General features: G+C 40.9%; 1 protein-coding gene across 2 annotated transcripts in view; it reads left to right on the top strand.

Moving 5' to 3' along the window:
* Positions 1-3,547: 3,547 nt before the first annotated feature.
* The window catches only part of LPIN2 (lipin 2), a 43,515-nt gene continuing 31,513 nt past the window's right edge, over positions 3,548-15,549 (top strand). Inside the window, exon 1 of one of the 2 annotated variants that reach the window (XM_056485374.1) lies at positions 3,548-3,770. Coding sequence is in view for 1 of the 2 variants with exons in the window: in XM_056485375.1 (XP_056341350.1) it covers positions 12,410-12,487 (78 nt within the window). In the remaining variant the exon portion in view is untranslated. Of the gene's footprint in view, positions 3,771-11,843; positions 12,488-15,549 lie in introns of those variants that run through there. The other variant, XM_056485375.1, reaches the window with a different exon arrangement.

The raw sequence follows: 15,549 nt of genomic DNA, 5'->3' as shown, positions 1-15,549 counted from the left end.
TAACAGTAGGCCTGAAATCAGGTCATATCTATTATCAGAAAATGGTTTGTGAAACACCTGCTAATGGTTGACAAAGAATGGAGAAATATTGCTCATATCAGACTTGATCTGTCTGTGCTGACTTAACCAACTATATTAACTGAACACACAAGTCCATCAACTTTGGGACTACTGGTGTGTTTAAAAATTTTGGTGGATCAAGGTACAGTTCCTTACAGCCTCAAATCTTTGCTATTAACATTTTTTTCCTTATTTTTCTTTTTTTTTTTTTTTTTGACTCTTAAATGGAAATAAACAGATAAACTAAACCAAATCATAACATCCTGCCATAATGTCATTCTGATCTGAGAGATGTTATGGCAAATGCTTCTGAGGGACATGTGCTGGTCAAGACCAAGAGGCAGAGATAAGGAGTTTGCAGGGTAAGATACAATCCTGTCTGCTGGAGTATGAGCAGGGGTGATGGTGTGTATGGAATAAATTACTGCTCCAGAGAGTGTTTTCTTTCTGAGTGTTATATGCATACAAACAGGTAAAATCACAAAACAATATCTCATGACTAATGTCAGCTTTTTTTCTGCCTTAAGTGCAGGTAGCCCTAAGCAGGCTGCCTCTCTCACACACTGCTGCTGCCAGACACGATGCCCAGTTGAAGAGCCACTGATTTACATATGGCACTGGGTAACACGCTTTCACACTGCTTCCTCTCCACCAAATCAACCACACCAGTAAACAGCTGCTCTCAACCCACCCTCTCCTCACACTGATGGGGGAAACAATAGTGACATTTGTGTCAAAATTATCATAAATGAGGTAGCAGGTTACCTGTGCCCTGGAGGCCCTGGATTAACCAACAGTGAGTTGTGGTTCAACAAGGACCACAGATGGTGCATCGGTGTAGAGAGCTCCTGTCCACACCACTACACACACTCACAACAGAAACCAATCCCACCTGATAGATACAGCTGTGGAAAATGCAAGCCATTTCACAGCTTGATTGTAATCTTCTATGTGTAAAATCAAAAGAGTAAAGAATATGAAGGGAGAATATTGAGGGATGTCTACTTCAGTAGTCCTGATTGTGTAGAGGTGATAATTTTGGAGCAGTAAATGTTACCTAAAGGGGAGACACTGTTTTCAAATAAATGCTCTTCACTCAGAAGTACCTATTCCAGGTTTGAAACAGAAAAGTATGATCTACCAATTTGTTACTGCTTTTCAAGTAAGGATTTTTCTGGCTTATTTTTATAATAGGATTTAGCTTAATGTCAATATTTGAGGACATATGACAGATTTAGCCCCTACCTCTTATCTCCCTGTGAACAGGGCTGGTTGGTGTTGAAAAGGAGAATCCCCTCCACTAAAAAAATAACTTTGTGTTGCGACAGCAAGGATAGGATCACAGAAACACAAATGAAAATACTCTGTTCGAGCAGTTGCTGAATAGAGACTGTGAGACTAAGATGCCAAATAAGGAACTCGGCAAAGCAGGGAAACGATCTGCAGACTGTGTGTTTGTGACAGATGTTATGCTAATGTGGCTAGGTAATTATTATTGCAATACCATACTCAAACAGGAGGCCTCTTCAGAAAACTGCTGCAGCTGAAAAATGGTTGCGCTGAAGGGTGGCAAATTGCTCCATTACTCTTTGTTACTTCCATGTATCCTGATTCCTGGAAAGTGTTCCCAGATTGACTCAGAATTCCTGACATGATGATAATATCAAAATGGGCAGGCATGAAATCTGACCTTCCTTTTTACAAATCCATAACACAGTCACCCTATCCATGTAATTCTGTGTCTGTGCCTTCTTCCATGAACCACTTTCCTTGAAAACCCAGCCTGCATGTTATGCAGGGATAAGATTTGTTTTAGTTTTGTGCTCAAATGGATTTAAATATATTATCTGCAAATAAGCAAACTCACTGGCTATAATCTTTTAGGCAGCTTGTCCCAGGAGGTACAGATGAATAAACAGATCTTATCTCTTTGTAGGACTGGTAAAAAAAGATTGTCAAGCATCTTTTAAGAGATACATGGACTATCATAATAAATTTTGTCTATGTATTACTTTGCATTCTAGCATGCCTTTTTGTCAGTTGCCCTGAATACTCTGCTGACCAACCTGATTTCTCATGATGTGACAACTATATGAAAACTATGTGAAAACCTAACATGGCTCTAACACCAAGTGGAGCAAAGCCAGCTTTTAACAAAACTTTTGTCAACAGAAGAAAAAGTAGACAAATGGAAGTACAACAAAATAAAGAAGCAACATGGGTAGTGATAAAACAATTCATATTTGTGAAACCCAGATTGTATTTCAAATTATGCTGCTCCTCCTCTTCTTTTCCCTACTTTATGGTGCAAATTGTTTGAAGGGAAAATATTACAGTGGTTTAGTACATATTATGTCACAGTATCATCTGGGGCCTCTGGGCAATAGTGTGACTCAGGTAAATAATAACACATCACCAAACCACCTTCAGCAAGCAGTGGTGTGAGTCATAAAAGCAATGGGCAAATGAAGCTGCTGTCCTGAAATGCATGGCCAGCCTGCTGGACATGTTCTGATTTTGCAATTCTACACTTTCATAAAAAAATAGATATATAAAAGTAAGAATGACTGAATTAATTGTGTTGGAAAAGACCTCTAAGATCATCAAGCACACCTGTGACCAAACATCATCGCGTCAGCCAGACCCGATGGTTGGCAACCAGGATGGCACTGAGTGCCACCGTCCAGTCTTTCTTTAAACTCCTCCAGGGATGGTGACTCCACCACCTCCCGGGCATCCCATTCCAATGTCTAATCACCCTTTCTGTGAAAAAAATCCCTCTAACGTCCATCTGAAGCCTCGTTTGGTGCAGCTTGAGATGATGGCATATGGATACAGAAAGAGTGCTGCACAGTATTTATACAATGCACATATCTATATGTATGTATAGAGATGTGCATCAGTAAAAGGTATTTTCCCTCCTCCCGTGGGTGGGCCGGTAACTTTCAGAAGGAGGATGCAGGGACAGAAGCGCGAAGTGGCAAACGCTGTGCAGGCAGCTGGCCCGAGGTGCTAATCCCGAGCCCCGGCTCAGACCAGGGCTGCAAACAGCTGCTCCCGAGCGGGTTCCCGGCGGGAGGCTCGGGAATGCGGTACGTGCTCCCGGCGGGAGGCTCCGGGATGCGGTACGTGCTCCCGGCGGGAGGCTCCGGGATGCGGTACGTGCCGCCGGGCCGGGGAAGCTCGGGGAAGCTCCGGGATGCGGTACGTGGTCCCGGCGGGAGGCTCCGGGATGCGGTACGTGCCGCCGGGCCGGGGAGGCTCGGGGAAGCTCCGGGATGCGGTACGTGGTCCCGGCGGGAGGCTCCGGGATGCGGTACGTGCCGCCGGGGCCGGGGAGGCTCGGGGAAGCTCCGGGATGCGGTACGTGGTCCCGGCGGGAGGCTCCGGGATGCGGTACGTGCCGCCGGGGCCGCGCCCGCCGCTCCCGCGCCGCCGCCGCGCGCACGCGCGCCCGTTCCCTCCCCCGCCTACCCGGCGCCGCTCCAAGGTCACGTGGCGCCCCGGGCCAGGCGCGCCCCCGCCGCCAGCGGGAGCGCGCGCGGGCGTGCACGCGCGGCAGCAACGGCCGCCGCTTGGCGCAGTTCGCACCCGCCCGGGCGCGGCTCCCGCGGCTCTCCCGGCTCCCCGCTCCCGTCCCTCCATCCCTCCCCACAGCCACCGTCCGTCCCGCCTCGGCCGGCGCCGGCTCCCGCCGGGCCTCGCTCGAGGTAAGCGGGAAGGGGCCGCTGCCGCCGGCTCGGCTCGGCTCGGCTCGGCGCGAGGTGTCCCTGCCTGCGTGCGGGGGACGAGCCCGGGCGGCCACCGGGCAGGGAGGGCAGGAGCGGGAGGAAGGGAGGGCGGCGCAGGCCGTGCCCCGGCTGGCAGCCCGGGCTCGCTCCTCACGGAGAGCCGTGAGAGCCTCCCCGGAACCGTCGCTCCGGACGCTGCCCGCATTCCCCGCGGCTCCCGCAGCCCAGGCCGGCGGAGCGAAGGGAAGCGCGCCCTGCCTGCCCCATCGCGCTGGCAGAGCGGGGGCGGAGAGGCGGCCGGCGCGGCACGGGGGTGGCGGGAGCGGCGGGGCTGCCGGCGCGGCGCGCTCGGCGGGGCCGCTCCGGGGCCGCGGCTCGGCTCGGCTGGGCTCGGCTGGGCTCGGCTCGGCTCGGCTGGGCTCGGCTCGGCTCGGCTCGGCTCGCTGCCCTCCAGCTCGGGCAGCGAGCTCCGGCTCCCGCGGGGCGCTCCGCCTCTGCCTCCCGCCTGTGCCCCTCGGTGGAGCCGCGCTGCCCGCGGCTTTTGTGTGCTTCTCTTGGGGGTCCTGCCGAGTGCGCCTCTGGTTTAATTTTCCAGCTACGGTTTTCTCCTCCTGGAGTGGTCGCTGAGTACGTGTAGGAGGCATCAATGATTTTTGCTAGAGCAGGGCAGTGTAAACCTGTGCAGTTCCGTCCAGAAGAATGATGTCATAAATATACCTGTGTTGTGGCTGCACTTTGTACGTGCCTGTCACATTTTTTCCCTCCCCAGACGAAATTCCACTGTTGTTACAAGACAGTATTTGTTAGCCGTATACCATATTGGTATGTGGCATTATTCAGGACGCTGTCAGAGAAGATGACAGGCAGTCTTCTAAAATTTAGACCTTAGAGTCATAGAATAACCCAGGTTGTAAGGAATCCACAAACATCACAGAAGTACAACTCCTAGGGGTCTATTCTGGTTTTCTTTGGTTTCGGTCAGGGTTTTTTGTACTTCACAAGCATTTTTTGGGACAATTTTGCATATTGAGCACTTATTGCTTACAAAATAGGAAAAAGAATTGTAGCATTATGTACATTTTACGAATGTACAGGTATTCATTAGTTATATTGAAAATCATAAGTCTCAAAACGCCTTCTTTATTATTTTATTTTTTTTAAGTGTGGGAATGTCTATTGCCTTGCGGATACATAACCGATTTTTTTTTTTTTTTTGTCTACATACTAGGCAGCTAGCTCCAGCCAGGGCCAAAAGTTATGCCTTCTCTCCTAGCCCTTCTATAGTTCCTTTGCATCCCAGAACATACAGGAATGTAGAGTTTTGCCATCCCTTACAAAAATCAAGGAAGGTCTCTTTACTAGAGTCATGTAAAGTGAGGTGCTCTGTAAAAATATATTGCAGTTATATAATGGACTATTAAAGTGATATGCTAAAGTTAAAAGGTTTCTCAGTGATCCCAGGGTGCCAGGAACTTTTGATTGAAATTCTGTATTATCTGGTATTATTCTTAGTTGCAGTAGGAATAACTAGGACAGTGCTGAACGGCTCTCGTCAGCAGTGTTGATTTTTAAGCTTGTATCATAACTTTTTGGTTAAGCATATCAGAAAGTCAGAGTTTTTTGGTGGCCTGTAACAGAGGCGATGTTTGAACTTATTCTTGGCACTTAATACCTCTTCTTGGAACTTAATATTTTGGGTTGTTGCAAAAGTAAGTGTAATTCTTTGTTATTGTTTACTTGGAAGACCTCCTTCTCTCTACCTCTAGCGTTTCCTTCCGTGGTGTAAAGTCTTGATCAGTTAAGGGGAGATCCAAACTGCACTTAGGGCACTTGACACCTCCTTGTGACCTTGAGGCCCCGAGCAGCCCTTTTTTGCGTTGCATGCTTTATGACTTGGTCTCTGCCTCAGAGAATTTGCAACCTAGATCAGATAGAGGTGAAAGGATTTTGTTCAAAGCCACTTTGGGAACCTTTGTCAAAGCCAGAGGTTAAATTAGTTGCAGTTGTTGCTTCTCTTCCTCGGAAATGGTCACACAGTTACTAGTCTAGATCACTATTTTCTTGTTTTCCAGTCTTGCATGCAAAGTACAAGATCACAGCATACAGGAAAACGGTTTCTCACAGTCTGTGTGAGCACAGAATCTGTGCTTAAGTTATAATTTCTAACAAATTCGATGTTTTAAAAAACATCTTTGGTTTATATATGAAATAACTTTGAATCATTGATTATATAATGATTTAGCAATACGTTCTGTGTAACTGTCTGAAAAGGGATGAAAGGACACTTTTTGTTGTGAGATTCAGTGATATCCACAGTGAAGAAGCTTTCAGGCTTATACACAGCAGTGTGTGATACGTTTGTGATCAAATACAAGTCTCAAGTGTATATATTAGATGTCTTCATCCCCTACTGGGCACATTCTGAGAAAATAGTGTAGTAGTGAACTGTATCCCAGTGATTTTTGTTTCTGGAGAATGTCCTTTATGATCTTGTTGAAGTTACAGTTTAAGGTTCTACAGTAATACAAAGATGTTATCTCTGGGCATATCTCATTGTTACATAGGTAAGCAGAGGGTTGTTTTTTTTTTTTTTAATTATATAATTATCCATTTCAAGCATAGTAAAAAATATTGCTACTTTTGCAAAGAATGTGGCACTTAAAAATTAATTTAATCAGCCTGGCTGTTCTCATCTTCGTTGTTACATTAGTGCTTGCATTTCATTTTGGGCAGGCAGACTGATTTAATATGAAACTGTCATGCTCAGTCAAGTCAGATTGTCTTTCTGCTTGAGGACAAAGCTTAAGCATACTTTTTGGAGATTTTTTTTTCTTGTATTTTTATTTCATGGGAATTCTCAAAGAAAGGATGCTAGCTTCCCCTTCCTAGCTAAATCAGTTTATTTCAGGTTTGCACTAACATAATTTGACATTAGTTTTCAGAAGTTGTCCTGAGTCACTCATTTTCCTAAGACTAAGGGACACTTCCTCATTGCTTCTTTATGCACTGAGTGAACAGATGAGATTTTTAACTGGTGAATTGGCCCATTTCTTTATCCAGAGTGCTGAAGTTGAATACCAGCAATGTAAATATGCAAAGTAATAATAGAAAAGTCTGCAGTGTACTAGGTGACATATTTCTGTTCGTATATGTGGCTGAAGCCAGCTAAGCTGGTCTTAGGCTGTGTCTCTAGGTTTACTTGTCTTTTTTTAGACTGCATAACTGTCTCCTCAGGAAATACTCTTCTTCTGAATTGATGGTTATGAAAAGCCTTTTAAAGGAAACGTGCAAAGGATTCTTTTCAAAATTCTTTCAAATAAGTGCTTCGGATAATGAATTGTAGCTGCAATTCCATTAGAAATTGAAGTAATTGACTCTCCCTCGGCTAACTGGGATTTAGTTTGTGATGTGAACTGAAATACAGTGATTGAAAGAAGAAAAGTACTTAGTGGTGACTTAAAGCCATTCATTCCCTGAAGGAAGAGGTATGCCTGTTAACAGAAACACGAAATCCGTGAGGCCACTTCACAAGCATGTTGTGTCCTGTGTAGACAGTGCAGACAGCCTGCTGTGTGCCAGGGGCAAGCAGGTCTCTCAGCCAGATGTGACCCCCCTGGTCAGTACAACTCAGTAATGCAGTGGATTGGCTTTGCTGAAGGAGTAAGCATATGCCACTTTGCTTAGCTGTATCTAATTTTTCTCTTCCCAATATCTCATGCGTGGGAAACACCTCTGTGTAGGAATTCTGTAAGACTAGCATTTTTATGCAACTTGTTAGTAATATAGTCAAGTCTTGTATGCAAATTAAATTCAGGGATATTGCTTTATTTGGTATATGTTCATTAGTTCAACAATATGGAGAGTCTTATCAAATATCTTATCAAGTGGGAAAAAGGTATCTTGTTTACATACACAGTATTTAGAGCTCTTTAAGTATTCCATATATGTATTTCTCAGAATAAGTATCATTCCTGCTCTTGTCAACCTGAACGTTTGTACTGGTCTCAAATCTTGTATTTGTGTATCCATTCTAAATGTAGCCAAATTATTTACCACTGATGAATTAGATATAGATTTCATGCATGCACACGTGACTGTGTTTTTTTGCTTTGCCTTCTTGGGAGGTTGCAAGAAAATTTAAATACACCTGGGGCAGATCAGCACCTGGAAAGAAACGTTGTTAAAAGGAGAAAACAAAGATAAGGGATTGCTGGATTGCTTATTAAGGGAATGCTTAGTGCTTTCTAGAAACATACAGGAAAACTTCATCTACTTTCTCTCATCTCATCCAAAACTGAGATGGATAGAATTTCTGTTCAGGAGCATTGGTTTCTGTGTTATGTGTCTGGAAATAAGTTCAGCCAAGGATGATGTGGCCTTACAAGAGTCTGTGTTTCTGTAAATAGGTCGAGTGTGGCAGGGGGTGGTGTGGTATATGGCCATGCAGACTCCAAAGGGCTGCACTCTTGGTAATCAGAATCAGTTACTTTTTCCACTACCTTGAAAGAAGTTTAGGTCTCCATGTGCATAAGAGCATTTTGTAAATATGTAACCTAAGTTTTTGATTTAACTGATCATTTTGCCAGTAAAATTCAGTTTATGAACTCTTAAAGTATTCTTTGTCCTCACTGACGTTCCTTTGTAATCAGAAAAAAAGGATAACTTAAAAAAAAAAAAGGAAAATGCTCAAATTAATCCAAGGACAGCTACTGTAACACTGAAATCAGATGATTCATAGCAGATCATACAGATAAAACTGTTGACACAATTACGAAAGCACTAATTCTAAATAAACTGTGGATTTCCTTTGTTACTATTTTTTTTTTATCCCCGGTGGTAAAAAGTAGTTAAGTTGCACTGCAAGATGTTTTGATTTGAATGGCTCTTGGAGTTCGAAGGCATGGAATTTACCATGTTGCATCATAGGTATAAAGCTAATTTGATTTTATTTTTAACCACCAGTTTAGTGAACAATACATTACTTTTGTATCACTAGTGTTTGTCTAACTTCTATTAACTGCTTGAATTCTTGTACTTGCTGTTATTACTTGTGATAGAGCTTTTTCTATTTTGTTTTTTTATTTTTATGGACAGCTGGGAATTGCAGGTAAAAACAGGTAGTATTGTCTAGTAGTATCTTTCAACATTGCTGAACAGAATTTCTTTTTTAAGATAATTTGCTAAAATGGAAAACTTTAATTCCATGTTATATTTTAGGTACCTTCAGCATTTGTATGGAAAATCCTAGCGAGTATATTGGTTTTTTTAATAAGAAGTGGCACTTGATGGTATTTTTCCACTCTGCTAGAGGAAAAACTCTAGCTAGTTTCTTTTAGAAAATTTGTATGTCCCTTTCAGGAGGCATCTGATGCAGATAAGCTTCATTCAGTGTGTTTTCTGTTAGTCATGTCAAAGTTTATCTTATTTTAGCAAAGTTAATAACCTTTGAATTAGGTTTAAACATTCATATAGAGAATGGATAGACTTTTGCACTTAAAAGTGTCAGAGATGATGTGCTGAATGTGTTCTGGAATGAGCAGAGCTTTATTTCCAGTCTCAGTAAGCAGATGCGTCAGGTCAGGGCTGGGACCAAGAACTTGGGCACAGAAGTGTGTTTTTAGCCCCAGTCTGATTTTTGTAATCTGTGTAGGAGAATTGGCAACTCCTCCGCTTTTTTTTTTTTTTAATAAGCACCTGAAAGGCAAATTGTAGAAGTGCATGAAAATTGAAAAGTGTTGGAATTTTGGAACCAGAGTTGAGCCTTGTGGAGAAAGGACCTTTTCCAGTGTTAGGATGGGGTGTGAGATTAAGAATTGTCACATCCTATCCTAATGCTGAGAACTCTGGTGTTTCATTCTTGGTTCATAATAAATGAAATTGTGTGACAAGGTGGGGTGAAGGAGACAATTGGAACATAAACAAAAGTTCCCATAATTGCCGTATCTGTTATGGTATGTTAATTGAAGAAGGATTTGAGCCATTCATTTGTCTTGGCATATTTATTCTCTGAGTGAATTGGGGTCATGTGCTGATAGAAGCTATAGGTTTGTGCTTCCTTCCTTCCAGAGCTCAGAATGGAATGCACTGATGAAAGTTGAAGAAATGTCATGTAGCTGTTTTCTGGTGAAGTTTGTTCTACAGTTCCTATACAGTACAATCCAATAATCACCTAAATGTCATTTTCACAGGCAGTCAGACTTTTACAAATCCCAGATGGTCGTTAAAAAGAAATCTGATTTGCAACTGCAAATGTAGCTTTTTGAGGCAATGTTCGAAGAGGTAAAAGAAAGAAGGAAAATCTGAAAAATCAAGTTCTAAATGTGCTAAACCCCCCTGCATTTTTAATTTCTAATATTTCCTGGATTTTTCATTGCATAGGTGAAAAAAATACTGCATCTCTGAGATGCTTTAAAACTAAATGAATTGCAATCAAATATATTATGATGATATGAGTATTGCTGCAGAAAACTGTTTTAAAAATGGAATCATTACTTCCCATCAGGGATTTTGCTTAATGAGGAGCAGGATAAAATGTGTAGACCCACAAAGAGCAGGTCAGAGAAAGAACATAGGTATTTGTCAGCATTATTAACTTGTTGTAGTGTAGTGAAAAAACTCCTAAGTGCTTTCTGAGACTACACCACAGGAAAACCTACCTACACCAAAGAGCTTCATTAAGGTTGCATGGAAGACATTACTTCTAAGACTTCCAAATCTGAGGTATTTGCTTTTCTAAACAAAGTTAATTTTCCTGTGCAACTTGCAAGTACATAACATAGTGCTTAAACTTACTGAGCAGGAATTATGTTTTACTTATTAATATTGAGAAATAAAAGACAAGAGGGCTAAGAAAATGTGCAAAGCTTATTATCTGCCTGAATCCTCCCTAACTGCAGTGACACAGTTATATCTGTATTCTAGAAATGCTCTTGTCTAAAAGGCTTTTGTAAGCTTGGAAGAAAATAATGTCCCTCTGAAATACTGAATGATGTTGAAATAGTACAGATATCACAGAAAAAAAACCCCAGCATTAAATGAAGTCAACGGTGTCTGAAAAGAAGCACTGACTTAGGAATTTTGCTTCCATTTTGCTCATAACTATATGTTTTATTCTGTATTTTAATGGAACGTGTAGGATAAAGGAATGATGAAAGGGAAGAAGAAACTGAATGTGTCTAGTAATTCTTAATATTCTCTGAAAATACTTGTCGTATTTGCTAAAAAACCCATTTTCCTGTGAGAGCCAGATGAATATGAACTTATTCAATGTATAGAAAAGGGCTCAGAGATAGTAGCAGTTTATTACAACCTTACTGCTGACATAGCAATCCCAACACTCAATTTAGGATTTTGTCATTGGCACTGATACAGTTTTTGACTTGAGTGTAGTTCATTAAGTATTTTGGGAACCTACAGGCTATTTAGCTGCATCCTATAATGTGGTTCACTATCTTTACATCAAAGTCTTTTACATGAATTTACAAAACTTAGAGGAGGAATAGTAGTAGGATCCTGGATAATTTTTTTTTTTTAGGGTTGTAATTCAAGAAGCAATCCTCCATGGTCTTCTGAGCAGACACACAGTAACCCTGTGAGGATGGGAAGGCAGTGCATGGGCCTAGGGTAGTGAGAACTTTTCTACGTTGAGGGAATATTGATGGTCCTGAGACAATGTCTCTTACATTTTGGGACATAATTTTGTTTCCTTAAACTATTCTTCTTCAAGTTATTTCCCCTATCCATTATTTTATTTAGATAAGTAATGGCATTTCAGAATTCCTCAGATGAAAAATCAATTCTTATTCTGAGTCATGGAGCTAGTATGTTTAAAAATCTTGTATGTTTTGTCCACACACTCACATTATACTGCATTATAATTACGTTTGAAGAAAGCAAGAAAATTTCCACAGGAAAACAAATGTTCATCTTGTTGTGCATTGGTTTTGTATGGTTTGGTATAAACTTGACACCAGGTCAGTTGTCTCTTTACAATTATTATGTAATTTAAATTTCGAGAAAGAGGGAGAAAAGTTCGCTAACAGCAGACCCTGGAATGTTGTGAAATTTGCTGTATCAAACATGCCTGGCTGCCCCAGTGACGCCATCAGCAGAGGGAGCAGCACATGGAGTGTCAGCAGGCAGTCCTGGCTTGGGCTGAGCCAGGACTTTGAGTGCTGCCCCAACAGTGGGTGAAAAGTCTCCAAGGGAGCTCATGTAGACTTTGCTTGAGAATCATTAACTAAATCCCTGTTTTCACGGGAGCTTCAGCTGTGGTCACGTGAGGCGATGCAGACCCAGATCATCACCTATCAGTGCAAACACATGGCAAAGTCAGCCCATGGTGTTACTTATCTGGGAGAGCGCAAGGGGGCTGGGGCGTCTCAAGCAAAGCCTATTGGTGAGGGAGTTTGTGTGTGAGCTTTCTTAAAGAAGCACTTCCTTTTTACTCGTAATTCTGCGTGGGAATGGATACCAAGCAGTTTCCTCTAAGAGACCAGAAGGTTTACACAGTTCTTCTGCTTCTGTGAGAAGAGAAGAAATGCTGCTTCAACATCATCTTATGGCTGTAATTTTTTCATTTACCTGTATTGTGGAAAGTTAGTTTTCTGTTTTCTGAGATGCATAACTCAGAAAAGGATGTTCTTGAAGATGACTCAAATAGAAGTGCCCATGAAAAGGTTCCTTCTGGAATCTTGGTGAGTTTGACAGATTTATTGCTAAATATGGGTATATCATTTCCTATAACACAGTTAAAATATATTAAAAAAATTGACTGCCTATATTTAATGTATGTGGAACACTTTAAATAGGCATTCAGCAGACTTACTTTGTTTCCCATTTTTGTTCCCTTACTGCTCTGTACAGTACTAGGAGCAATGCTAAACCTCCAGTTGAAATCTTTACTTGGGAACAAAGATGTTTTTGTTGAGTAGATCTGGTGCTACAGTGGTCCTGTTTTACAGGGTCATTTTTTTCTCCCCAGTTTTTCCAGGGTACAAAATAGAAACTAGTAAAACACTTGCTAAAGATTTTTCTCTGCTTAAGGAAAGTTTCGGCCTCATAAATTTATATGTATGCAAATATAGGGAAAATGAGATAAACTAAGGTAAACCACTGCTCTGCATGTTTTTTATTTTGTTCTACCTAATCTCTTGAAACAAATACAACATCTTTGCTGTTTACATCATGTGGTATTTGATGTATTTTAACCCTCTAAATGTATCTCAAAACAGATGTTATTTATGAATATCTACTCTCCTGGAAGCTAAGATCTGCTTCTGAGTAACTTTTTTTTTCAGTGAAAGTTATAATTCATGCCCTCTAAAGTTGTAGCTCTCTAGAGCAATCTGGTATCTTGCCTTTGAGCAACTTGCACTCTTCTTTTTTCTCCTGTTGAACTAAGCACTTGTATAAAAGGTGATGGCTTTAAGAACCAAAAAAATGCTTTAGTAAGGCATTTCTCCATATGGACAGAAAACACCTATTGTGGACAGACTTTTGATTATATCTTGCAGCTCTTTATGGATATTACTGAATAACACTTAAAAAAAAGCTAAAGAAAACATGTTGGTCTAGTGGCAGCTAAAATAACATCTTTGTTAATGGTTTAGAGATATAATTCCTACCCACAAAACCTCCTGCTCAGGTTATGCTAATGTAAGCATTTCCTGGTAATGAGTTTTGAAAATTTGTCTTGTCTGTCCTGTCAAGTATATCAGATACTCTGAGGTGGAGTACTGTTTATTTATTATTTCTGTGAGCCATTGCTGTAACATGAGGAAGTCAAACAGCATATTCAGGGTTAATTTTAGTTGCACTGATTTGAGTCTTTTATAAGTGGAGGCACAGCATTGTATTTGTTGAACTTCTGAAGTAGATTTTTTTTTCTTATTTTGTATTTACTTTGGTGCTCTCTCAGAAAAAGAAAGTTAAAAAACCAATGCAGTTTCATTTTCTGCTTTTTGCTGTGTAATGGCTTCTTTCCAGAAAAAAAACTGTTTTCCTGATAGGACATAGAGATTCTTTCCTCTATTCCAATTTCAGTTGCACTTAGCTTAGTGGTATTAGTATTACTCAGCTGTAGGAATTTTTGCAAACTAGGTAGTATTGCATAAATATTCAAAAATCAGTCTCTGGAGCCTCAGAAGTCAAAAAGAATGTTTCTGCCTTGATACCTCAGGTTTTCATAGCCTTTTAATTTGTTGTCTGAGAAGAGTAAGTAGTAGTGAGCTGCATTAATCTCAGTTTTTATGCAGAGTTCTAGAATTCACTGCATCAGGCAATGTATAGATTCTGGATATCAAAAGAAATAAACAGTCCTGTGAAGTAGTACTGCAATCCACATGCTTTTTAGGTTCTTATAGGAGGTTAGGAAGGCATACTCTCTCTGCTTTCAAGGCAATGACACTTAAGAAATGTTTACTAAGTATGAAATAAAGAGTATTATCGAAGAAATACTTTGTCTTACTGGTTATGCCATGATCAGGATATTTCTATTGCATTTGCAAAAATTAACACAATAATATTTTATACTGTTTCTTTCCGACTGTAATCTGATTCTGTACTGTTCACCACAAGTTTTTCAACAGTATACAATAACGTTTAAGGAAAACAAACCAAAACAAAGCTCTAATCAAATCCTAACTCCCAAAATTTCAAATCTCCCAGCTGGGTTTCTACTGACATTTGAGATAAAGTGACCTGTTTCTCAGGTATGTAGTGACACTGCATTTCTATTTGATCATTTTCTTGCTTCAGTTTGAACCTTCTTATATAACATGTTTATCTTGCAAAGTGCACCATTATGTTAAAAGCTGAATTGCAGTCTGGTAAGCAATAATGTGCATTAATTTATTACCTTTATCTAGTTTGGTTCACTTGCAATGTACAAAACAACGTTTACGTTGAGACTTGGATCATAAAAAGCTACTTTCCTTGTAAGCAATGTTTTTAATACTCAGTAGGTACAAAAGTTCATAACGCTTTCCTGTGTAAGAGTCAACCAGCTATGAACTTCAAAACGTTAGAGAGGTCGTTGGGTGTTTGTTCATAAAAGTGGCTGTGCTGTGAGCTACAGAAATGAAACTGATACCTGTAGAAGAGATAACATTGCTACAGGATATTGTTGCTACAGAAAAGCAAGAATATATGTAAAATGGGTGAATGCTTTGGTCTTATGTGGGTTGTGTGGTGAATGTCTATGGTCAAGTCAGCAAGTATGTGAGAAAAACTAGATTATTTGTCATCTGAACTCAGTACTTAGCAGAAGGTGTGAAATTTTGTTCTTTGAAGAAGTCACAGCTTAAATTGTAGAGAATTTCTTGCTAATGCCCACTTCTCAAGTCCTGTTCACTGAAATGAAGTATATGGAATGGAGACCTTATTAGAGACTTTTATTCCTGATTGTGTCAAACATTTCTTTTAACAAATGCAGTCTCCTTGGTGACACAAAATCAACTTTTCCTTCTAAGCTGATATTGTGGACAGCTCTTGTAAGTGGCCAAGGTAGAGCCATGAATGGTAATGATTATGCATTAAAGATTTTTTTTTTCAAGAGATTGGGTTTAAACATGGCTGTCATATTAGGTGAAGACTAATTGCTTCAACAGGAAAGCAGGGATACTGTGTCTTCTGTGTCTTGAGTTACAGTTCCGTGAGATGCAGCAAGTATCTCACCTGTCAAAGATGTTCAGTTCCTTGCCTCTTTTTTTTTTTGTTTCTTTCCCCTGGCTCTCTGGTACTGCTCAGCACCTCCTGA

Source organism: Oenanthe melanoleuca, chromosome 2, assembly GCF_029582105.1.
Source record: "Oenanthe melanoleuca isolate GR-GAL-2019-014 chromosome 2, OMel1.0, whole genome shotgun sequence".
Lineage (NCBI taxonomy): Eukaryota > Metazoa > Chordata > Aves > Passeriformes > Muscicapidae > Oenanthe > Oenanthe melanoleuca.
Note: the sequence above shows the minus strand (reverse complement) of the source record. Positions and strands in the feature narration are given on the sequence as shown.